This window comes from Ochotona curzoniae, unplaced genomic scaffold, assembly GCF_017591425.1.
Source record: "Ochotona curzoniae isolate NIBS_2020 unplaced genomic scaffold, NIBS_Ocur_1.0 contig_3527, whole genome shotgun sequence".
Lineage (NCBI taxonomy): Eukaryota > Metazoa > Chordata > Mammalia > Lagomorpha > Ochotonidae > Ochotona > Ochotona curzoniae.
The window spans coordinates 2,127,499-2,152,530 of NW_024465897.1; the positions used below are offsets into that span (position 1 = coordinate 2,127,499).

The window sequence follows — 25,032 nt, forward strand, 5'->3', positions numbered from 1 at the left end:
GTCCCATGGTTCCCACCACTAGGACCCCTGAAGGTCACTGCACTGAGGCCTCATTTGCTTGTTGTCTTATGTGGACACAAGCTGATGCCTGATACTTGTCTCTGATGCTTGGTCTCAGGAGAGTCCCCAGAGAAGCCCCGTACTTCAGCAAGCCAGCCTCCACTGTGGCCTCTCCTAGGTGCCCATGCTAGGCTTCAGCCTGGCCAGGCCTCTGTGTCTCCACCAGATCCAGGCCTGTGGGAACCAATTTTAGTTCCCTATGACTGAGAGGTCGTAAACTGGGCTAACTTTGGATGTGATAGGAAATCAAAATGAGGTCAGCCAAGAGCTGTCCTCTGGCTGCCTCTGCCAGATCGCCCAGGGAGCTGTGGGCCTCCCTACCTCCATGCCCTCAGGCCTCAGCCTGCCCCTGGCTGGAGTCAGACAGGGCTGCCCCCTCGGAGACCCCAGGCACAGCCATGTTTGGCTTTCTTCTGTTTCTTTTGTTTGTTCTCTCTTTACTCTTTCTCTCCCTCTTTCACCCTCACCCTCTTTCTCTCTCTCGCAGCCCCCAGGGGCAACCTAACTGTTGTCTTTTGGTTCCCAGGGGAGGCTCAGGGAGTGAGCAGAGCTCAGGTCTGCTTGCAGTGGTGCAGGTGGCGCCCAAGGACCCCAGGGCCCCAGACCAGGGGGTCGGTACACTGTCTGTCCCAGAGAGGAAGTATTCCAGTTTTGTAAGTTGTGCTGTCTCTTTCACGTGACCCGGTCCTGCCTTTGTAACATGAGGCAGCCAGAGTCAGTAGGGAAACTTGCGCCAAATGGCTGTGCTCCAATAAAACTTTATTTACAAAAGCAGGCCACAGGCCAGATTTCTCCCACAGGCCACAGTGTGCCACCTCCTGGCCTAGACTGTTGGACTGGGAGTTGCAGGGAGGGAACAAAAGAGAAGAGCTTGCCCCCCCTTTGTGACCTCACTCAGTCTCTGGCTTGGCCAGTGTCACAGTGACAGCCTGGCCCTGGGCTTTAGGGGGGTGTGTGTTGAAGTCTTGGGCCAGTGCACGAAGCAGGCAGGCTGCCTGGGGAGAGGCCAAGGACTTCTGTGTCCTGCCACTGCTGGAAAAGACTTTCCCCTTTTTCGGGGCTGGACCTCATTAGGTCCTCACTGTAGCTCAGGATGGAGGCAGCTTGGGGATTCTGGAATGCTGCCATTAAGCAGAGGAGCTGAGAGGTAGAGGAACTCTCCTAAGCCCCGCAGTTGGTTAGTGACAGAGATAGAAAGGGATTCTCCTAGTTCCTGGTTCCCATGTGGCCTTGCTCCACATCCCAACATTTCCCTGCGTAAGACCGGGCACCCTCCTGCAAATGTACAGACAAGGGTGTTGCCCAGTTCTCTGTCAGTGGCTGGAGGGTGACTCCTGAGGTGGCCAGCTCATGTGCTCCCTTCCCTTGGTCCCCTCCTCTGGGTGGGTTGTTTCTCAGGCACCCAGGAGGATGCCAGGTCTTGAAAGCAAAGAACCCTGAGAGTGGGGCAGAGGCCCATGCCTTGGCACCTAGGTCCCCTGGGCAGCCTTGGCCATAGGACAGGGGTCTCTGAACCCTCATACCCAGGAGACAGTGGGAGAGCTGCTGGCTTCCCCGCCACCCGAAGCGTTACTAGGCCAGCACTGAGCTGGCCTGGATTTCCTCGTGTCTGCAAAGGACAGTAGTACTCAAAGCACAGAGCAGACTTTCCTGGTGTCCCCTAGCGAGACAGTGGGAGGAAGCTGTCACCGCTTCCTCCCACCCCTCCCGTTTCAGCAGCGCAGGCAGCCTCAGGGCCCTGGGACCCGCCGGCACCACTCAGCAGCCACGGCAGACTGGCAGGGAGGCCGGCCCAGACAGGAGGTAGCCAGGGCCAGAGGGTGGGCTGGGTGGGGGCCAGCCTGGGAGCCTCAGGGCGGGGGCACGGGTGAGGCGGTGGCGGCGATGGCAGCGGTGTGACTGCGCTGGAGGCCCGGTGAGGGGAGAGTGTGCCCTGCACCGGGGCCTTCCAGCCCTGGCCCTCCTCGGCTTCCTTCTCCTCCACTGCAGTCCCTTCACCTGCTTCTCCTTTCTCTCCTCTCCTCCACCTGCCCCAAGTTTCGAGGACTCCACCCTGTCCACGGCCACTACCCTTGAATCTATCCCCAGCTCCACGGGAGAGCCGAAATGCCAGCGACCCCGCACCCTGATGCGGCAGCAGAGCCTGCAGCAGCCGCTGAGCCAGCACCAGCGGGGCCGGCAGCCCAGCCAGCCCACCACCAGCCAGAGCCTGGGCCAGCTGCAGGCCCATGCGGCCTCAGCGCCAGGCCCCAACCCCCGGGCCTATGGCCGGGGCCAGGCTCGGCAGGGCGCCTCGGCCGGCTCCAAGTACCGGGCGGCTGGGGGCCGCAGCCGCTCCAACCCGGGCAGCTGGGACCACGTGGTGGGGCAGATTCGAAACCGAGGCTTGGACATGAAATCCTTCCTGTAAGTCCCCCCCCCCCGGAGCAGCCAATCTCTTCCCTTCCCTCCCCAGTCCCCTGTCCCACCCCCTCACCCAGGTCTCCTTGGGGACAGCCTGGCCTTGTGTGTGGGCTCTGGGCTTACCGTCTTCTGGGAAGCGTGCCCAGCAGCCTTGGCAACCCCCTGCCCAGCCTCTTGGGGCTGGTGCCTGGAGCCCCCTCATGGAAGGATTTGTATCAGGCCTCTGCTGGAGGGGCTCAGCAAAAGCCTCGATATTAAAATTGAGAGCAATGCTAGATGACCCCTTCTCTTGGCAAGTTCCAGGCTGCTCCCAGCCTTGGGGCCAGGGCCAGCCCTGCCCTCTGCTCCCGTCCTCCCTCCTCCCCTCCTGCACTCATCCTGGACACTCCATCTCCCTCCAGTTTACTTCTTCCCTGTAACCCAACTCTGCCGCCTCCCTGCCCTGCACTTCCTCCCCCGCCCCTCACTCCCCTCTGTCCCTGCCACCAGCCCTGTTCCCTTGTCTCTCTGACCTTCCCAGCCACCTGTCCTCCAGCTCCGGCCCTGCCTTTCCATAGTTCCATCCTATCCAGAATGACCCCTCTGAGGACGAACCCAAGATGTTCTCCCAGAGCTTTAGACCATGCTTCTCCCTCGAGCAGTGTTCTAGGGAGACTGGGCAGAGAGGTGTCCAACCTGGACTGTGGCCCATGTGCCCCTCCTGTGGTGGCAGCCCTGGACATTTGCTCTCACCCTCCCAGCCCAAGGAGATCTGCACTGTGGTCCCCCCCACCTCACACCCCAGGCCCAGCCTAATGTGAACTTCCTTACAGGCCCTAGGATCTTGTTCCCATCACGTAGATTTTTTTTCTGGGAGCACTGTTCCAGGAGCCAGAGACCAGGGTATTCAGAAAAGGGAACAGGGAGGGAGGCCAGGGCCGAGCTGGCTCATTGGCAGGATGTAGGGATTGCGAGAGCAGGCCAATTCCTTGGAGTGTCCTGGAGCCTTTCTGGCTGCCATCTCAACCCCAGTTTCCAGGGCAGACAGGTGAGACCTTCCCCACTGCCAACACAAGAGGCCCCGCCACAGCAGCGTCCTGCATCCACAGGGCATGCTGCCAGTGACTGACCTTGCAGACCCCGGCAGCTTCACCCAAGGATCCCCCAGGAGCCCAGCCGGATGCCTGCCCGAGGCAAGATGCCCAGCAGAACCTGCTATCTGCCGAGTGGCAGGTGCTGCAGCCCTGGTTTAGATCTAGGCGAGTCAGGGGAAGCAGTTCAACCAGGGGCATGCACAGAACTGAGGGCCTGTTGGGTCACTGCCTTTCCTGACCTCTGACTGCAAACCCAGCTTTCAGCTGATTTCCCAGGCTACAGGAGGAGCCCTGGCCACCAGCCTGTCCCTGCCCACCGCCTTGCTGGTCACCGGGATCTGGAGTGTCCGTCATGTGCTGGTCCCCTTCCAAGCTCACCACTGCCCCGCCTCCTCCCCTGTTAGTCCCTCCCAACAGAGGCCTGCAAACCAGTGGCCACTGTCTTCTGGACACTAGCATCCCCAGCCCCAGTCCCCTGGGCTCGCCCCCTCCTCCTGGCCCCTGCAGCCTGCCAAGCCAGAGAGAAGGACAAACTGGATCTTCCTGCACAGGAACCATTCTGTTTTTTAAGAAGAGCAAAAGGAGTGTCTGAAAACTGCATTAACCAGGGGAAAACATGTTGCTTTCCTTGAGTTTTCCTCCTCCCCCCCCCAGCTCAGCTAGCTCTCAGACAACCAAATGGAATTTTACCGACTCTGAAAGGTATCAGTGGGCAGAGCATAAAGACGGTGAGAGTTTGGCCTGAGCCAAGAGGGGCGTCGGTGCCCCCAAAGTTAGCTGAAAGCCAGCCTGCAGTGGCCAGGTTTGGACAGAGGCATGGGGACGTGAAAGAGCAATGAGGCCACTTAGCCCCTTCTCCTCGCTTGGACCCCAGGGCTGTCTCCCTTTTTTCTAACACCAGACGTGCCACTTCTCGCCGGCCAGTTTCCCTTTTGACAGCCTCTGAGGGGAGCAGTCAGTGAATTCATGCGCTGGAAGCCTTGCCTGCCTCTGGAAGTCGAAATGGTGGGCTTTCTGACCTAGGACCCTCGCCCTTCTGGAACATTTCATCAGCCCTACCTTCTCAAGTCCTCGCCGTCTGAGACTCCTCGCACTGATCTGATGAGAGACTTGGTGCTGAGGAGCCCCGCAGGGCTACCGGGGGACACTTGAAACCCTGATGGATTTGATGGGCACAATGCCATCGATGCTTCCTTTCAGAGCCTCAGAAGATACAAGTGACCCCAGCCAGCCCCTGGTCAGTAGCTGCCCTTGGTTCCGAGGATCCCCGTTCTAAAGTGGTCGCACCTTGGCCTCTGGACCCCTGCTGCCACCCACATGGCCTCTGCAAGAGACCCTCGCCTTCTCGTCTGCTACGGCTGTGTCTCCCCAGCCGGTCTCATTGCAGGCACCAGCTCCTGGCAGCCCTGCCAAGACCTCTCTCAACCTTGCCAAGCTCCTGTGTTCTCACTCTACCGTTGGCTTGGTGTCACCTTTTGGACAGTTTTCCCAGTGAAAGACCCCCCCCCCACACAGCCCAGGTTATGGCCGTCCGGCTTGTTGGGGGAGGTGGGACACAGGAGTTGGCTGGCTGTGACCAGGACACTGTTTGCCAAAAGGGACTTCTCTTCTCTGAATGGCTGTGGCTCAGGAACCCAGAGTAGGGAGCTCTTAGACCCCTCCTGGACTCAAGGACATTCGGCTGACCACAACCCAGAGACACACAAAAACCTTCAAAACCTTTGAAGGCCTTCCTGCTTGGGATCTTGAAGCTGCCTGCACAGCCCCAGGCCAACAGGAGGCAGAGAGGCTGGCTCGCTTTTCCGGGAGCCCAGATGGGCAGAGCAAGTTCAGCTGGGAACAGATTAGTTTCAGGAACTCTGGTCTTTCCCCCAACCCCACCCTGCCCTATATATTCCTTGGGACCATTGCGGCTGTGGGTGTCTCTATAGGGCACTGCCCAGCCCCAGCCCCGTTTTTACCTGAGGGAGTTTGGCCCTTGGCCTGGGGCAGGTTGGGTTTGGGTCTGTGGGCTGTGGACCACTCTGCACCATCCTTCCCTCTTGCCATCAGCCACTCCGTTCCTCAACTGTAAATAGTGCTAAAGTTTGGTTTCTTTCCTGCAGGGGCAGTTTCTTACACTGTTTTCTTCTCTCTTTTGTCTCTGTCTCTGTCTCTGTCTCTCTCCTTTTCCCACCCCACCCCCGCCCCACCCATGGGGCATCCTTGTTCCCCTCCCCCTCCGGCTGGCGGGCCGCCCATCCTGGGCAGGGAAGGCCGGATGGTGGTGCTATCCTTGGTCTTAGGGCTCTCGGAGCAGGATGACTTTGCCAATATCCCTGACCTGCAAAACCCAGGAACCCAGCAGAACCAGAACGCTCAGGGGGACAAGAGGTAGGCGCACAGGCGAGCGAGGGCCTGCAGCAGCGGCGGCGGCGGCGACAACGGTGGCACAGAAGGAGGCGTGAGAGGCTGCCCACCTGAACCGGCCCTGGCTTGATGGGGCCTTCAGGGGACGCCGGAGCGGGAGGATGAGCCCCCTCGGCAGTCGGTGACCTCCCGACACAGCCACCTCAATGGTGTCCCTTGGATCTGTGAAGGGACCATCCTGGGACCATTCTGGATCAAGCCTGCTCCCTGGCATGCTTGCCCTGGCATGGAGCAAGCCCTGCCTTTCTGCCCCATCTCCCTGCTTGGCTCTCTGCTGTCCCCTCCCATCTTCCATCTCTGTGCCCAACCCCAACCCAGAAATCCCTGTTTCTGTGGTGGTTGGTGAGAGGAATGTTAGGGAAGGTGTCAGTGTCTTCCCGCTCATCCCTCCACGCCAACCACCCCCGCCCCCTTGCCTGGAGGGCCTGTGGGCTACTCAGTTGCTGAAAGAGGAGACCCTGGTGGGGAGGGTCGGGCATGGGAGAGGCCTGGTAACCAGAGGCCTTCAGAACGAGGGGCTACTGAGGCAGCTGTTGTGGGTAAGAGTGAGGCCTCTGCTGGAGGGCCCCCTGCCCCCAAGGTAGTGCTCAGGGCCCTGTGGAGAAGCTCCCAGCCCGGGCTGGAGCAGAGGCCTGCACGGTTAAACCTCCCCAGCTATGGCCGTGAGGAATTTCAGGAAGCAGCTCCATAAATCAGGGAGTGGGCCGGTGGGAAAGGGGGTGGGCTTGGGGGGTTCCCAAGACTCCAGAGTACCGCAAACGCTGGGCTACCCCACACCTGGTCTGACCACCCCCAACCTGGCCTTAGGCTGAGCCCACTGCACACCACAGCCCCACAGGTGCCAGGAGGGCTCATCCTCCTGGCAGGGTCCACTTTGCATCAGAACAGCCTGTGGCCTGGCAGCCGTGACACTTTGGAGCCCCCTCTACAGCCCTGGGCCCCTGCTTCCTCTTTGGTCCACTGAAGGATGGGGCAGGGTGACCTCCAAGGGATGGCCCTTGTAGCATAGATACGCTAATGAGGAAGTGGCCCTGGGGCTGGACCACTTGTCAGCTCCTGTAAGCCAGGCATGTTTGCATGAATGACTCTGACTTGCTCACAGCCTTTGGCAGTGTAGGTGGTGGTGGATGGGGCAGGACAGGCCATCCTAGGCCTCAGCTTGTGTCCCTTGGTTCTGCGAAGGGACCATTAGGCAAGGTAGATTGCATCCCGTGGTTTCTGCAGCCTGGCATTCACTTCCTAGCTACCCTGTGGCCACAGCTCCAGCACCTGTGGTAGGCAGAACAGGAAGTTGCCAGACAGTGGGCAGAGAAGGCATTGGTGGTATTGGGCCCCCAAGGTCACATCTGGAGACTCGGCTTGGGTAGGGCTGCAGAGCTGGGCTGTAGGTGAGAGGATTGGGGATGGGTGGGGGTGTCAGGAGCCTCTGGAAGCCTGCTGAGAAGCCCAGCTGGGGACAGGAAGCAAATGCAGGCTAGAAACGAGATTTCACATCACCCATGTGTTAATTAACCGGCTCCATTTCCATCCACGGCCTATTTTTACCTCCTTGCCACTTAGGTTTCACTCCATATTTTAACACACTCATCCCTTCTGATCACTACATCAGCTTGTCCCTACCTGCCTGGGAAAGGTGAGTGTGGGGGTGGAGGCCGAGGGCCAACACCCCCCACCTGGCCTGACTTTCCGAGTGGACACATACCATTCCCACCTGCTCATGTCCACCCATCCCACACACTCATGCCTCATGGCTGTGGGGAGGGGGTTGTCTCCCAGGTGGGCTCCAGAATTAGGGGCTTCCTGCCCAGCAGCTTTTCCTGGCCTCACTCCCTCAGGGTTCTTGGGTCTTTAGGTCTTGGGAGTCACGGGCTTGGGTCAGCGATCCCTTCCTCAACAGCGTTCCTCTGCAGGCAGTGCATGTTGTGGGATCCCCTTCCCCTCTTCCTGTTTGCTCACCCCTTGGGCCTGCTCCCTGTTAGCAACGGGCTCACAGGTTGGGGGCCTTGTGACGAGGTGCGCCTTGCCTCTGGACCCCAGGAAAGTAGGACTGGCCCCAGGCAGACAGGGAGAAGGGACATTGTGTCTGCCTCCCGGATCCCCCAGCTCAGAAGCCCACAATGTTCTCAGTTCCAGGACAGGAGGCAGGGAAGGCCCAAGGCCCAGTGGGGGAAGGGGGACTCCTGTGCCCTGCTGTGACCATTCCACTCTCGTCCATCACGCCCCCACCTCATCTCGTAACCTCTCCATCACCATCGCTCCCCAGATCCAAATGGTTTCCACCGTGGCCCCACCCCCACCCCAAGTGGGGGACGGGGCAGGGATCACCCCCATTGCCCTGCAGCCGCCATGTCCCTTCTGCCCGTGTGTGTCCCCCCCGCCTCCTCTCTGCCTCCTGTTGGCCGCCTTGCTCCTCTCTGGCCCCTCTGCCACCCAGCAGCCTTTCCACACAGCTCTGACTAACTTCTCTCGGCCTCCTCTCTCTGCTTCCTTCCCCCCATCCACTCCTCACAGGGATGTCCCTGGGCTGGCGCAGGGCCCGGAGGCCTCTCTCTCTCTCTCTCTCTCTGCCACCCTTTCTCTCTCTGCCTCTCGTCTTTTCTGTCGCTGACCCGTGATCCCACAACAGCCATGGTGACGCCGTGCTGACTCTGGGGCGTGGCCAGAATAACTCCGACTTTCTCATACCTTCAGCAGTCAACCTCGTGCTCTCTCCGCCTCTCCTGCTCTATTTTTAACCTAACTTTACCTCTCCAGCTATTTCAGTCTCCTCTTCCTCCCCGTGCCTGTCTGCGTGAACACATGTCCGAGCAGGCGCGTGTGCCCGTGTGTGTGTGCCCACCTGTGCGTGCGTGCGTGAGGGAGGGGTAGCGGCAGCAGCATGGGGCCGGGCAGGGCCGGGCAGGGCACCATGTTTCAGTGTTGAGGCAAGGCCAGGTTTTCACAGCAGGTGTATTGTGGCTAATCATCAGTTCCCCCCCCCCCCCCCCCCCCAAAAAAAAACCAACTCCCTGCTTTGTTTTTTATTTCACCTTGGCATGCCTGGGTCTCCGAGCATGTCCCTCCTCTCGGATGGCTGTGATGGGGAAACATCAGGGCTGCTCTGGGTTAACCTGCCCGTTGCCTGTGCTGGCCTCTCCCTTTTCCTCTGGATCTCTGACGGGCTTCTGTGTGTTTGCGTGGATGTGCATGCCTGCTTGTGTATCCGTGTGTGCTCCCCTCTGTTGGATGCTGGCGTCTTGCCTCCAGGGCCTGGTGTATTCAGTGCATGTCTGCCTGCCTGCCTGGGGGGCCGCCTCGGTGCTGGCGGCTGGCCTGTACCAGAGGGCTATGGCTTCTGTCCAGCCTGTGCAGCTCCATGTCAGTGACCGAACTCTTGAAGCTGTTCTACTTAAGCACTGTCCCAAGCTCATGCTGTCAGCCCCTCATCTTCCGCTGCCTCCCGCCCCTCCCCCTCCTTGTGGGACGTTCCAGCTTGGTCCCTGGGCAGGCTTTTACTACTCCCCTTCCTGAGCCCCAGCCCCATGGTGCCTGGGCTCAGCACTCAGATGCTGGGCCACAGAACCCAACTTCTTGGAGAAGGCCTGGAGTTGGCACAGACAGGGCCGCTCCATGCTGAGACCCTGGGTGAGAGCCTTGTCAAACGGGCAGTGCACGGTGGGAACGGGGCACAGTGGTTGAGAAAGGTCTCGGTTTGCTGTAGCCACTATTTGGTGATGTAGCCAAAGTTGCTTTACACTGAACATTAAAAACCCAGTTCTGGGTCCTGCTAGGCATCCTGCAAGTGTTCAGAGGCTGCAGGTGGCTGGCCTGACTGTACGCCCAGCCACAGCCGGAAGTGCTGCTGGCCCTAGAGCTGTGCGGATGGTGGGCCCCACCTTCCCCTCTTGCTCTCCTGTCTATTAAGGGTGCTCCCGCTAAGCCTGAGCAAACACAGGTGGGGCTCCAGGAGACAGACACTCGGAGCATGTTTGCAGATGGTAATGACGCGGAAGGCACCCGGAGCCTCCCATCCCAGGCCAGGATCAGGCAGGATGCAGCAGGTGGGGTGGGGTGTGGGGACCTGGCTGAGGCCAGCCATGCAAACCAGTGGTGGGAGCCTGGGGGCTTTGCTGGGGAGTGGGGAGGGGGAGCCATGGAGAGGAAGAGCACGCCATCCTCCCCAAACAGCCTACAGTCCTGAGGCAGGGTCTGTAAGGAGGAGGGGCCCTGGGCCCTGGCTTTGGGGAAACTGGTGGATCAGCACATTGTCCCTGCCAGCCTGTATAAGGGGCAGCCACCCAGGCCAGGGGTGCCCAGCCTGCCTCCAGGTTCCTGGCTCATTCAGACACCCCTGCCCCTCAGGTTACCTGCAGGTGGGAAGGCGGTGAACACAGCCCCAGTGCCCGGCCAGACGCCCCATGATGAGTCTGACCGTCGGACTGAGCCCCGCTCTTCTGTCTCGGACCTCGTCAACTCCCTCACCAGTGAGATGCTCATGGTGAGAAGGGCAATGGGGAGGGGTCGTGGATGGCAGAGGCAGCTGTGGATCTAGATATAGGCTTGGGAGTGGTGAGCTTCAGCAGGGCAGCTGAACGCCAGGGGTGGGGACCACTTAGTACTTGCTGATTGAAGGGAAGAAGGCCTCTGTTCTTACTTACCAGCTGTCTCAACAGAGAAAATGATACTTATCTTTTTATTTTGTAATTTGAGAAAGCCCATCCACTGGTTCACTCCCCAGTGGTCACAGTTACAAGGGACTGGGCCAGGCAGGAGCTGGGAGCCAGGAATTCCTTTCCAGCCTCCCATAGAGGTAGCAGGGGCCCAAGTCCTTGAGCCACTATCTGCCTGCTCCCTGGAAGCCGGAGGGAGTAGTGGAGCAGGGTCGTGAACGTGAGCATGCCGATCTGGGCTGTAGATGTTGCAGCAGGCAACTCCACTGCTAGGCCCATTGCCTGCCACTTGTGTTCCTTTGCCGTCTCCTGAATTGAGAAGGGCTCTAGGTCCACCCACCTGTGCAGCCATCATTGTGGTCCTAGAGGGGAGGGGTGGTAAGCAGAGGGCTTACCACAGGAAATGTGCCTTCCTTTGGAGTGGTATCTCCTTGAATAAAGGTCAGTCTCATACCCACACCTGCAAATTCCCCCAACTGCCAATGCCAGGAGGCCCAGAGAGAACCGAAGAAAGCCACAGTTCACATGGTGCCCTCTGCTGGCCGTAGTGAGTCACAGCCACTTGCCCCACCACTTTGGGAAGAGCCTCAGAGGAAGCAGGACTCACTGTAGGCTGGGAAAGGCTTGAGGTTGTCTGCCCAGCGCTTGTTCTGTTCTAGTGGGTGTGACCTGGCACAGGTCATTTCCGCAGTCCACTCCCCCTTCCAGTATGGAGGAGAGTGGGCTACAGGCTAGCCCTCACCAGTGCTGATTTAATTCAATTCCCTCTTCCATGGCCCTAAAAGCAGCAAGTCCCAGCCCTTTGAGGCACCAAAGCATCCAGACTCCTCCTTTGTTCCCATTGAGTGTCACCAGCCATCCCTTCTTCCCTACTGCCATATATATATATATATATATTTAACTTATTTGATTGGCAGTGTTACAGACACACACACACAAAGAGAGATTTTCCATCCGTGATTCACTCCCCCAAATGGCTGTGGTGGCGAAAGCTGGGCCAGTCCCCGGCCTAGGGCCAGAGGACTTGGCCATTTGCACTGTTTTCCCAGGACCACTATCACGGTGCTAGATCAGAAGCAGAGCAGCCGGGACTCAAACCAGCAGCCATCTAGGATGCCAGCACTTCAGGGAGTGGCTTCACCTGCTACACCCCTCATTGTCCCCTCACTTCCTCCCCGCAGCTCTTTTCTAGCCTAGCCTTTCTCAAACTATGTGTCCATGGAGGGCTGTGGGTAGGATGTAGATTCCCCAATGGCAGCTCCTTGGGGCCTGGGAGTCTGCTCTGAGATCCAGCTGAGAACATTAGCTGTTATCCCCATTCTAGACCTGGTAGTTGTGGGGCTCCCCACTTCACCCCTTCTCGCCCCCTCAGGTCCCTAAGTTCCTGGCTCTGCTTTTGGCCTTCCCGCTGTTACAGACTGGCTCTGCCCAGCCATTGGCACGCTCCTTTAATGGGTTATGACTTCCTGTTAGCCAGGTTCCCAGAAGGGACAGCCCTTTCCCAGACAGCTTGCCTGTCCCTTTCTGCCCTCAGGGAGGGGCCGACAGACGTGCCGGAAAAAGGAAGTACAGACCCGTCTCCCTCTTAGCCACAACAGACGCTCAGGTGTGGGAGAGGAGTCTAACTGCCCAAGCCAAGTCACTGGCCTTCACAGAGACGGCAGAGAGAAGCCACACAGTGACCTCAGCCAAGCGTGATCTTTAAACTCTCGGCTGCAAGCTGGGGGTCAGAAGCCAGTAGTGGGGGACTCAAGGCTGGCCAGAGAAGGGGCTCAGTGGCTGGCTTGAAGCTTCCTTCTGCTGCAGCAGGGACTCATGCCACACCCCTCCTGGATTGGCCATGGGGACTGTTGAGTCATCAGAGCTCAGGGCACGTGGAGGCTAGGAGTGGGCACAGAGTCACTGCCTCTGCTGTGGTGAGACCAGAGTGGCCAGGAGCCAGGGAACCCACTCAGATGGCTGGAGCCCACTTGAAAAGGAATGGACAGGGATATTAAATGGTCCTCTGTAAGGAACAGCAGTGACCCAGGGGAAAGCCACAGACACAAGACCTGCATTGAGAGAGAGGGGCAGGTGGAAGGGTGCGTGAGATTGCCAGCCACTAACCCGGGTGTGGGTTCCAGGTTGCCATGTTGTCACCCATGGCGGAGGTCAGTGCCCTGAGCTCTGGTGCTTCCAGACTGAAAGTGAAGCTCAGAGGCACCTGCCTCGCTGGGACGTAGGTGGGAGTGAAAGCAAAGCTTGTGGCCCAGGGCAGAGCCTAGCCCGTAGCCTGCCAGCGGGTCTGTGGGACATTGTGATGAGTGTGCCCTGGAGGTAGCTTACCTGGCACCGGTGAGTCTTGACTGGTTTGGAAGTGGGTAGGGTCTCACTGTTACCCTGGGTTGTGGGAAAGAGCCGGCTTTGAGTCCGAGAGGATCTGCCTGCTGGCCTGCCTGTCCTCTATGAGAGGTGGTAACAGTGGCCTCACTGGCTTCCATAGGGGAACAAAGGGAAAATCTTTCGCCATGGAAGGTTTGCGCTGTCGGCAGAGTGGGTGCCTGTATGCTGTAGCACCCAGCACCTGGGAATGGTGCCTTCAGAGGGGGAGATCTGCAAGCAGGAAGAGGGGTCTCTACTGCGGTATCCTGGGCCCCACTCCTGGGTCCCATCCAACCATGGGAGGGGCTTTTAGAGACCCGGATGCATGGGTCACGTAGACGTCACACCCCCTAGCACCAGTGGATAGAAGCAGGTACAGTCCCAGAGCAGGCATCAGAACTCTGCCCTCACCCCTGCCAGAGCCTCCCGTCCCAGCAACCCAAGGGCCTGGCCCAGGTGATGGGCAGGAGGCACGGGGACATCCCGCCTTCCATGTCCCCAACCCTGGACATGCAGTGCCGTCAGAGGCACCTTCTATTTATTTACTTTTAAAATGTGTATTTATTTGGTTACTTGAAAAGCAGTTAGGCTGAATGGGAAGAGAGAGGTTTTCTGTCTGCTGGTTCACTCCTCAAATGGGTGCAAAGGCTGAGGCTGGGGCCAGGCCGAAGCCAGGGGCCCAAAGATTTGAACCATTATTCATTGTGTCACGGATGCAGTAGCAGGGAGTGGGACAGCTGGGACTCGATCCAGCTCTCTTATGAAATGCAGCTCGCAGTCAGTAGGTGAGCCCACTGTACCCATGCCCAGGCCCACCCCAGCTGACCCAACTGGAGACAGGACCAACAAGTCAGTGCTCGCAGTCCCTGATGACTGCCTCATGCAAATGGTTGCTGTTCCTTTTGAGCTTGCCTTTCTTGTTTTGTAAATTGCATCATCCCAGTGCCCCTAGAGAGTTCTCAGCCACCGGAGTAGTGGTGGAAAGTCTTAGGTGGGGTGAACAAGCCCCCACATCAGTTTTGTAGCCCAGTTTTGGTTTGGGGCATTTCACAACAGACCCTCCAGTCCCCAGAGCCACGGGAGGGTGGAGGGGGTAGAGGGAATCCCAGAGTACCCCCAACAGCTGTGACCCCAAGGAGCCAGGAAGCTTGGGGTAGGAGGCAGGCACAGAGAGGCTGGGGCACAGACTGTTGTGTCTCCCTCTCCCCTTGCTGGACCCTGGTCGCTTGAACTCCCTCCACCAGAAGTGAATGTGGCACAGGCTCCCAGCTGCACGCTCTGACTACTGGCAGAGCAGCTGGAAAGGAATGCGGGAGGCAGAGTCCCCCACCTCCCCAACCCACCTCCCCAACCCAGCTGGCCTCTCCCCCGACCCTGCTTCCAGCTCTCCCCAGGCTCCGAGGAGGACGAGGCCCAGGAGGGCTGCAGCCGAGAGAACCTGGGCCGGATCCAGTTCAGCGTCGGCTACAACTTCCAGGAGTCCACGCTCACCGTGAAGATCATGAAAGCCCAGGAGCTGCCAGCCAAGGACTTCAGCGGTACCAGCGACCCCTTTGTCAAGATCTACCTGCTGCCAGACAAGAAGCACAAGCTGGAGACCAAGGTGAAACGCAAGAACCTGAACCCCCACTGGAACGAGACCTTCCTCTTTGAAGGTGAGCCTGGAGCCACCCTCCCTGACCCGTGGTCACCTCTTCCCTCTCCTCCTTCCCCTGTCCAGCCATGTGCATGCATACACAGGCATGAACCTGTGTGCTTGAACACTCCCCTATGGACACAATTACCCAGCATACATTTGGTGTGCAACTGGAGCCTATCGGCTGCTGGGGAGAGTGTCCCACCTCACACCGCAGTGCCTGTCTTTATCTGTTAGCGCTAAAGATCCCAGGGAACTGGGAAGCTGGGCTTGTCACCAGGGCCTCTGGGTGCCAGGATCCTGCTTAGAGAAGCCATAACCCTCTCCCAGCAGCCTGTAAGGCCCTACAATCCAGCTGCCACGTGTGCTGGCTTTCTAAAGGTTTTAAAAAAAAAAATTTGATTTGTTTGAAAGACAGAGTTGCAGAGAGAGAGCTTGCATCTGCCGTTCACTCCCCAAACAAATGCCCTCGATGGCCAGGGTTGCGCCAGGCAGTGGCAGTTGCTTGGCACTGCAGCAGGTCTCCCATATGGGTGGCAGGGGCCCAAACACTTGGGCCTTTTCCCACTGCTTTCACCAGGTCCACGAGCAGAGAGCGTGGTTAGAAGTAGAGTCACAGGGACTTGAACCAGTGTTCATGTGGGGTGCCGGTGTCAGAGACAGTGGCTTAACCAGCTGTGCCACAACACAGCCCCAGCTTTCTAGACCATCAGTACATACCCTAGGGACTGCTCTGCATCTGGCATCCCAGCCACCTACCACCCCACCCAGTCTTCCAGGGGACAGTGAGCTCACTCAGAAGTAAGTTGCTGAGGCTGAGCAGCGGCTGTCCTTTGTCCCCAGGTCAGCATGATCATCCATCCAGAGAGGTGGCTGCCTGGTAGTATACACACAGCCAGCGGGGCGGGGTTCCCAGGGGTCCTAAGCACAGTCATGTCCACAAGCGTTTACCCAGCATCCACTATGAACTTGGCACGCTGCCGCACACTGGGAGTGCAGGAAAGAATGCTCAAGACATTCCTTGTCTAACAGAAGCCTGGGTCGGTTAGCCATGTCCGCCATGGCCGTGCCGGGAGTCCCATGGGCACTTCTCATGAGGGGTGCTGCAGAAGATTCCCCAGAAGAGAGGCTCTTCAAAACAGCTGCTGCAGGGTCAATATTGTAGTGTTGCATGTTGAGCCGTCACTTGTGGTGCTGGCATCCCATGCGGCTGTGGCTTCCCAGAGTCCACTTCCAGTCTAGCTCCCTGCTGGTGTACCTGGTAGGACAGCGGAAGATGTCCTGGGTGTTTAGAACCCCTGCACTGGCATAGGAGACCCCGATGGAGTTCTGGGCTCCTGACTTAGCCCCAGCTATTGAGCCATTTGGGGAGTAGACCAGTGAATAGAGAGTCTGTGTGTGTGGATGTGTGTGTATGTATTTCCTTCTCTTGTATGCTGTAACATTGCCTTTCAAATAAATATCTTTTTAAAGAGTTATTTATTTTTATTGCCAAATCAGATATATATATATAGAGAGAGAGAGAGAAGGAGAGGCAGAGAGAAATATCTTCCATCCGATGATTCACTCCCCAAGTGACCACAACGGCTGGTGCTGCGGCAATCCGAAGCAAGGAGCCCAGAACCTCTTCTGAGTCTCCTACGCTAGGGCAGGATCCCACGGTTTTGGGCCGTCCTCCACTGCTTTCCCAGGCCACAAGCAGGGAGCTGGATGGGAAGTGGGGCTGCTGGGATTAGAACCAGTATCCATATGGGATCCTGGGGCATTCAAGGTGAGGACTGTAGCTGCTAGGCCACAGCACCGGGCCCTCAAATAAATTTTTTTTTTTAAAGATAGGTTCTGATAGATGCATTGGTATTTGCCAAAGAGCTTACAGGTGCAGGGGCCACTTGGAGCCCGGGCTTTTCACCTGAAGTCCCTTGAGAAGGGACATGGGAAGTGAGCCTGGACGCAGCTGCAGGATTCTGTCTTTCAGCTCACTTGCTCCTGTCAGAGGCTCCGAGCTTTCAGCACCCCCAGTGATGGGTCCACCATCCTCTGGGACCTTCATCATCTTCATCACTAGTCAGGCTGTGCCCTCTCCTTCAAAGCTCACACTTGAGCCCCAGGCTGCCCCATCTCCACCTGAGCCTTGGCACGGCAGGTAATCCCAGCTCAGCTTCTCCCTGCACCTGCTCCTTCCCATTCACCTGCCGCCTCCCAAGCTGAGCTGGCCTGGCTGCTCCCACAGCGCTCCAGCCAGCCCCTGCCCTGGGCAGCTATTTAGCCAACCTGTTAGCAAGTCCCTTCGCGAATATTCATGCAGTGCCTACTGTGTACCAGGAGTGGCTGCTGGACAGCGCAGGCCAACAGCTGACAGCAGGGAGGCCTTCCTGGAAATCTTTGTCTGGTGGGAGAGTCCGACAATAATGAAGGAAACAGACAGATAAATCTCCATTACAGCTAGCGAGACGTGTTGTGCAAGGCAAAATGCCGGCGTGTGGAGCAGGGCATCTGACCTGTCTGGGATGTCAGGAAAGAAAGCTGAGGCCTGAGGAATGAGGATAAGCCAGGAGAGGGCACGGCGGAGGCTGGCACAGACCAGGCCGGGCAAGCAGTGGCACCACCCACGCAGGCCAGGAAGGAAGCACGCAGCGGGAGGGCAGTCTGTGGATGGACCACTCCAAGCCAGGGCAGCCGGTCGGCTTTGCTTCTGAGTGCACCGGAGGCCTGCAGCACAGTGTCGTGGCATGTTTTTCAAAGCTGGGGTAGGGGGATGGAGGGTGGAGGCACCCACAGCTCACTAGGCAGGTTGTGCTGGCGGCTTGGAAGAGGGAGGCGGAACTGGGGGAAGGAAACAGTTGCCCATGCTGAGAGAAGGCCAAGGTGGAGGGTTGCTCCAGCCAGCAGAGCCAGTAACGTGGATACGGCTGGGGTCTGGGGGATGAGGCACCTGGGGGATGAGGCACCGACAGATGACCAGTGATGGTGGAAGTCTCTCTCAAGCTTCTCTTTATTACTCCTTATATACTCTTACCCCCCAGGCCCTTTAACAGAAAAATAGGATGCTAATGAGTCTGATTAGACCAGGTGCTTTTAGCTGCAAGCCCAATTCCTGAATGCTCAACTTAAGGAGTGCTAATCAACTCCTTAGACCACAACAGAGGGTGGGATCTCTGGACACGCGGACTTATCTAGTCTCTTGTCTTTTGCTCTTTCCCTTGTTCCACGCCGTTCTCTGCGTTTCCTGTTCCATGCCTCCTCCTAGAGCTGGTTCTCTGGCAGCTGTGACCACTTCCAACATACTTAGTCCGGGACAGCCCAGGGTGAAAGGGGTCAGCGTCCAGCCACCAATGGGGATAGCTAATGGGTGAACGAAGAAGGGGTGGTCCCAAGTCTGTGCTACGTGAGTCCTGGGACTTTGGACAAGGAATGTGATCTGAGGAAGCCTCAGTTTTGCTCCTCTGTATACAATGGACAAGACACAGGCCCATCGGAGAACTGCTGAGGGTACCTCCTAAGACCGCGAGCGTTCTGGGGGGTGCGTGACGAGGTTCAGTCACAGTCTGTGCTTCCTGGGAAGGGTGGCCGCAGGAGGGCATGGGGCTGGCCTCCTCCGCTCACCTGTGCTCGTCTGTTCCCTAGGTTTCCCCTACGAGAAGGTGGTGCAGAGGGTCCTCTACCTCCAGGTCCTGGACTATGACCGCTTCAGCCGCAATGATCCCATCGGGGAGGTGTCCATCCCCCTCAACAAGGTGGACCTGACCCAGATGCAGACCTTCTGGAAGGATCTGAAGCCATGCAGCGATGGGAGTGTAAGGCCCCACCTGAGGGGGATGGGGGGGCCGGACCAGAGGCTCGGTCCCAGGCCATCCCTTGACTTAGGGAGGCCAGCAGGGCATGGGGGAGGACAGACCCTGGGGTTCCTGCAGTGGTCAGCACTGTGCCTGGCACCTGTGGACTCGCTTGTGCTATGAGAACAAACCAAGGGGTCCTAGGAGGGGGCAGTGCACAGACCTGGCAGGTCAGGGAGGACAAGCCACACATCTGGAGTCCTGGTGGCCTGAAGCCTGTGAGCAAGTCCTTCTGCGAGTGCCCCGGCCCAGCCTCAGCCTGCCCATTCTCCCTCTCAGGGGAGCCGAGGGGAGCTGCTCTTGTCACTCTGCTACAACCCCTCTGCCAACTCCATCATCGTGAACATCATCAAAGCCCGCAACCTCAAAGCCATGGACATCGGGGGCACATCAGGTGCGGCATGGACAGCTGGGACTGGCCAGTATCCTCCCTCACCCGCACCTCTGACCCAGCTCCTCCAGGCTGGACAGCTTGGGGCATCCCCAGGGTCACTGTTATCCCAGACTCTGTCTTCTCAGAGTCAGGAAGAAAGGGAGCATCCTTGGGATGGGGGGAACAGGACCACTGAACTGCGACCTTGAGGAAGATTTGGCCCCTTCCAGACTCAGGGTCCTTGTTGGTGTTAGTGGGAGGGATGCCCGAGGTAAGGGTAAGGTCCAGTGGCTGACCCCCCCAACTCCTCCCACTCTTACCTGGGTCCTTCCTTCCGCTCTCGGGACAGTACACAGCCCCTCCCGCCTCAGCTGCCTCTCCTGTCCCTCTAACCCTTCCCCTCCCCTACTGCAGACCCCTATGTGAAGGTGTGGCTGATGTACAAAGACAAGCGGGTGGAGAAGAAGAAGACGGTGACGATGAAGAGGAACCTTAATCCCATCTTTAACGAGTCCTTCGCCTTCGACATCCCCACGGAGAAGCTCAGAGAGACCACCATCATCATCACCGTGATGGACAAGGACAAGCTCAGCCGCAATGATGTCATTGGCAAGGTAGAGGGCAGGGCGATGTGGCTGGCACAGCAGGCACCTGCAAGGGTACATGCTTGAAAAGCCTTGGCAAGGAGAGAATGGGGAATACATTGGGTGATGAGGGGGCTACAGTCAGCCCTTTCCCGACTGCAGCCTGTGCCCACTATGTGCTGGTCAGCTCAGGCACAGCGCTGAGAGCAGGGTGCCTGGATTCTATAAAAGGTAGCTTAGTGGGGTCAGGCAGCAGTCAGACTCCAGAGACACGACTTGAATGCCCACCTCAGGTGCTGCTGAGCAGCTGGGACCACTTGAGCTGGGCCTCTCCTTGTGCATGAGTGAGCTGGAGCTGCTAATGCCAGCCCTGAGAGCTTCATGGGGTGGTGGTCGGCTTGCCCACCATGCTAACCTGCAGAGCCAAATCCCTTGAATCCCTCTGGGGTGACGCTGGGCAGCAACATGCGCACTTCCGTTTTTCTACCTTGGAGAGTGTGCTCCTGTGAGTTTGGGGATTGGAGAGTGCAGGTCCCGGAGTCAGACCACCTGGCTCTGGGTCCCAGCCCCACCTCTCGACAGCTGACAGCCCAGGGAGTCTCATTTGCTCCTCTTGGTGGAGAGTGAGACAGTCCTAGCTCTGCTGTGTGCTGAGAGAATAAGTGTGGTGCTCAGCACAGGACGTGGAGCTTATATGTTCACTACTGCTGTAGTGAGTTATTCTGATCCGTCCCCACCTAGGTTGTGGTTGACTGGGAGCAGGGCAGGCAGTGGGGAAAGACGGTGGGGCAGCAGGGGAAGTAGGAAGGGGATGACTAGGTGCCTCAGGGGCTGGAGGTTAATCAGCTACATCTCCTTCCAGGTTCTTTCAAAGCTTAGGGAGCTGGGACTTTGTCTCATCATGGTCACATCTCCTTCTGTTAACTGAGTCATGGAGAAGACAGACTTTTTTCCAAGCATCAGCCTGGGCAACTGGGGAAGCCCTAAGATCTCTGAGCTTTCCGACTCCTAGCCCCAGCTCAACCCCTGGAAGCCCAAAATCGGCCCCTGCTGTGTTCCCTGCTTTGCTCAGGACTGTGGGTTCTATGCTGAGAGGCATTCCCAGAGTCAAGCGGGCACACAGCAGCCCCTTTCCCCGCTGCCACACCAAGGCTCCAGGACCTTGACCAGCTCCAGAGGGACAGAGGAGCTGACGGTCCTGGCTGGACACTGTCTATGGGACAGGGGCTGCCACGTGACCGTCTTGCAGAAGAAAGCTGGAGGCTGGGAAAAGTCCCTCCACCCCTAAGTGGCAGAGCAGAAGCTTGTTCTGTGAGCACTCCCACAGTCAAACAGGCAAGCAGGCTCCTGAGAGGAGGGTCAGGCTGAGGGAAGGGAAGAAGGGTGCCACCTGCCTGGATGATTGGTACCGCTACAGGGTAGGAGGCCCAGGTCTCCCACAGCTGGGGCAGGAGGCAGACCCCAGACTCGGTGTTGACGCAGCCCTCTCCCTTTCTCCTCCTCAGATCTACCTGTCCTGGAAGAGTGGGCCGGGGGAGGTGAAACACTGGAAGGACATGATCGCCCGTCCCCGCCAGCCTGTGGCTCAGTGGCATCAGCTGAAGGCCTGAGTGGGGCCCAAGGAGGCCCAGGGGGCTGAGGCCCGGGGCCCCATCCTGCCCTCGCCATTTTATGCACAATGCCAGGCCTGGCACCCCCTTGCCATGGGTGAGGGGAAGACCCTGAGGGCTCAGCCAGGGAGGGGTCCCAGGACTTGATTGGGCCCCAGTTCTAGGAAGTACCAGCCCCATCCCCCCACTCACCGGCACAGCTCGGGGGAGGGGCTCCAGGAGCCATTTTCCTGCTTTGCCCTTTTCCTTCCTGACTTGCCAGTCCTCAAGAAGGGGGGGCAGCGCTCCCAGGGGCCACACCGGCCATTCCCTCCAGAGGCCCGCCAGGTGGGCACGGGGCCCCCGTTTTCTTTAAGGCAGTGCCTGGAGTGGAGAGAGAGGCCACCACCTCCTAATCCCTGCTTTGGGACCCAGGAGAGAACAGGCAGAGGTGCCCCCCAGCCACTGGAGGTGGGGGGACAGTGTCAGAGGCCGGCTGGGCCCTGAACAGCCAGGAGAATGTTGTGTCTGTTTCCCGGTCCTGGAGCCGTGGCCCTGTGCACTTGTGTTGTGTCCACTGCGTGTGTGCGTGGGTGCATGTGTCTGTGCGTGTGGGAGCGGCTTGCTCCCCATCCCTCCATGGGGCTGGCAGTGCTTGCCAGCCATGCATTTCACAAAGGCTGAATGAAGACTGGCAGAGAGCCTGGCCACGAGAGCCAGGGGCTGGGAGAGCAGAGATGGGTGCGGGCGGGCTGGGAGGGGACAGACCCTGGAGGAGGGCTGAGAAGGGAGCTACCTCCTGCATCCTCAGAGCCACTCCCTGTGGTCTCTACTTCCGCCTCCCCCCACCAGTTTCATCTGTTGAACATTGTGTCACCTTTTAGGCACCTGCCAGGTGCCTAGCATTCTGCCAGGTCTCACTTGCCCCCTTCCTTCTTGGGGGACCCCGAGCCCCCTCACCTAGCTTCTAACATCTGCACCCCAGGACACCACTCCACTATCTCATCTCAGCCAGGTGGTTAGTAATGCCCAAGCTTTCCAGCTAACTTGCCCAGCTTCCCGTCCCCTGGCCCCACACTCCTGCAGTCCGGCCTTCCCTCCTTCCTTCCCTCCTCCCCTCCCTCTCCTTTTCCCGGTGCATGCGGAGTCTCTGATTGTCCATCGCCTGAGCTGTGCCACCACTCACCTCCACCGCTCCTGGGTCCCCCAGAACTGCTCCTCCCCCTTGCACTCACCACACGGGAGTTCTGAGATAGCCCCACGGGGTCTCCGTCTCGGCAACTGCTCAGGCCACAACTGGCTGCCCCTCGCAGAGAGCAGATTTCAGGATGATCCCAGCTTCATCCTCCCGTCCCCAAGGCCCCAAGGAAGTCCTGTTCACAGGAGCCCCAGCTGGTGGCAGAGCTGGGGGAGGGGAGGGCCTGGCCGCGACCTTCCCACAACACACCGCCAGGGGGCGCAGGGCTCCCACAGGCAGTGGGCGCAACACTCCAAGGACGGGCGGAGACTCGGCGCGGGTCCCCACATGCAGAGTGTGGGGAAAGCACGGACTTCTAGGAACTAGGCTTCCGCTTGCGCTGAGCATTCTGCTCCAGGCAGGCCACCTTAGTCCCTCTCTAGGTGGTCTTCAGTGCAGGCTCACTCTGGCCCCGCCCCTCCCTTGGGTTGGGAAGGAAAGTTCCCGGCCAGTGTGAGTGGAAGGAGTAACCCCGATGTCAAGCAGTCACCCACATGACATGTTAATGCCCCGTGTTAACTAGCGCAGCTCTGCTGACACTGGGAGCTGCCCCAAAAGCACCTTGCTTCTCACATTCGTGCTAGTTCCTGTGCCCCTCAACTCGGGAGGCCCAGGGAGCCCCACCCCTTGCGTTTTGGGGAGCCTCTGGAGAACCCAAGCAATTCCTACAGATCGTGGGGGGCATAGCCCCTAGGGCCTGCCCCTGGAGTGCTTGGCCAGTTACATGCAGAAAGCATCTCTGGGTGGACCCCACCAAGGAACAAGGCATGGGGTCCTCCAGCCTGCCTTGGGGGGCAGAGGGTGGAGTGGGCTCTCATGGCAGGCCTGGGGCTGGGGATGGGGGGCAGAGGGTGGAGTGGGCTCTCATGGGAGGCCTGGGGCTGGGGATGGGGGGCAGAGGGTGGAGGTTCCAGGGAGCTGGGAAGCAGGGAGCTTGAGGGAGGGAGGGCTCCAGATTGCAGTCACCATATCAGGAACCTGGGCAAATCATGCCCAGCCCAGCCCAACCCATCCACCGGGCTCAATTTCTCCATCTGTGGTAATAATAGTTCACCTACCTCATAGGAGAGGCTGTGAGACCACTGTCACCTAACCCCGAGGGGAGGGGGGTCAAGTCAGGGGGACCTTGAAGGTGCTTCCAGGGAGCGATGTGTTACTATAGCAGGCAGCCAAGAGTGAGGCCCATTCACCCGCCCCCTTTCCAACACACAGAGGCTCCAGGGGTAGCCGAGGCCGGCTGGCCTGTCTCTTCACTGTGTCCTGGCCCCTTCCCCAGCTCCGCCAGCATCTTTGTGGGCACCCTTAGATGTAGCTGTTAGCTGTCCTGTGGCCATCTCCCCCATGTGACTGCTGTTCCAATTCCACCTGCTCCTGTACCCCTGTGTCAGAGGCCAGGGAAGGGATGAGGGGCAACAGCCCAAGAAATCCCAGGGGTCCCCCAGGCTGGCTGGGGCCCAGGGGTTGGGCTGGTGGCCACTGTTTGTGTTGCGTTGAGTCCTTGAGAGCAAGTGTTTTATAGGAAACAAAAAACCCACTGTCATAAAAACAACAACAACAAAAAAAATACATGCAGCAAAAGACAAAGGAAGAATGGTTGAAGGGGTGGGAGAGAAAAAGCCAGAGCAATTCAGATCTGCCACCACACACACCCTCTAAGCCAGCAAGATTTTCCTCTTTGCAAAAATCCATATTTTTGTGGGAATGGGCCTTGCTTTTTGTGGCAAGGCCTGTTCTGATTAATAAAGGATCGTGAAAAAGTAGGGCCTCGGCTGTTTCCTGCGTGGGTCCCGGCCCTCTCACCGGCCAGGGCAAGGGGCAGCGGTCAACAGGACGACGAGCCAGGGCTTAGCTCTTCCTCAGCTGTAGGGTCTGCACCATCAGCAGATCGGGATGCAGTGGCGCGGGCAGCTCAGAGTCCCAGGTCAGGCCTGAAGCAGGGTGCCCTCGTCTGTGAGCTGGTGGCAGCAAGGTTGGCTCGGGCACCTGTGGCTCTCACGTGACCAGTGCACCTGCTGAGAGCCTATGCCAAGCTCCATCCTGAACCCTGGGGGAGTTCCTTCCTTCTCCAGCCTGTGGTCCTGCTGCTGTCGGGTCCCTCAGTTCCCCCTCACCTGGAAAAGCAATAACCCTCCTGAGCCCTTCCCCGGGCCCTCTGTCCCTGCACGGGCAGGGGAGACTTGGCTGGCAGTCCTCAGGGTCCCTAGCTACATGTGCTCCAGTCACAGGCACCCGCCTGGTGGCCCCGTCCTGCTCAGGGTGAAGGCCCTGTCCCATTTTCTTCTCTCTCTCACCTGGGCCTTCTGGCTGCACTCAGCACCACCCAACACACGTGTGCACACCACCGTGTGCCCAGCTGCCTGCCCTTTCTCCAAGCCCCAGATTTCTTGCAACTCAGTTCAGCTGGTTTTAAAGGTGGCTTTTTTCCTTTTGGCTTTGGAGGGAGCACTGGGGTCAGGTAAGTAGCCTCAGAGGTGACCTTGGCCCGGAGCTCTGGGGTGGGTGGTTTCCTGGAAGCAGCGTCATGGAGAACAGAGCCTGAATCCACAAGAGATAGTTCAGCAGGCAGCAATGGGGGCCACAACACCCTGCCCCCAGCTCAGAGCCTCCTCTGGACTTCTTCCCTGTCCCTTCTGCTGTCACTTCTCTGGGTCTGTGTGCACCCTTGCCTGTTCTCTGATAACCCCCAGCCATTTCCTGGACCTGGGACCACTCCCCTCTGGAGTTTCCTATCTCCGGCAAGTTCCCTGTTGGGATACCACTGCTCTCCGGAAGGCCTCCCTGGACCATGGCTGCCTCCCTTGCCAAGCAGCTGCAGGACGACTTGT

At 58.7% G+C, this 25,032-nt stretch overlaps 1 protein-coding gene across 5 annotated transcripts in view; it reads left to right on the forward strand.

Moving 5' to 3' along the window:
- The window catches only part of SYT7 (synaptotagmin 7), a 53,680-nt gene extending 32,100 nt beyond the window's left edge, over window positions 1-21,580 (forward strand). For 2 of the 5 annotated variants that reach the window (XM_040981885.1, XM_040981887.1), the window contains 6 exons: window positions 10,287-10,422; window positions 14,340-14,610; window positions 18,216-18,385; window positions 18,704-18,818; window positions 19,212-19,411; window positions 20,887-21,555. In XM_040981885.1, the coding sequence (XP_040837819.1) occupies window positions 10,287-10,422; window positions 14,340-14,610; window positions 18,216-18,385; window positions 18,704-18,818; window positions 19,212-19,411; window positions 20,887-20,991 (997 nt within the window). In that variant the 3' untranslated portion in view covers window positions 20,992-21,555. Of the gene's footprint in view, window positions 1-2,097; window positions 2,467-5,786; window positions 5,910-10,286; window positions 10,423-14,339; window positions 14,611-18,215; window positions 18,386-18,703; window positions 18,819-19,211; window positions 19,412-20,886 lie in introns of all 5 variants that reach the window. The other 3 variants (XM_040981884.1, XM_040981883.1, XM_040981886.1) reach the window with 3 other exon arrangements.
- The last annotated feature ends 3,452 nt before the right edge of the window (window positions 21,581-25,032 follow it).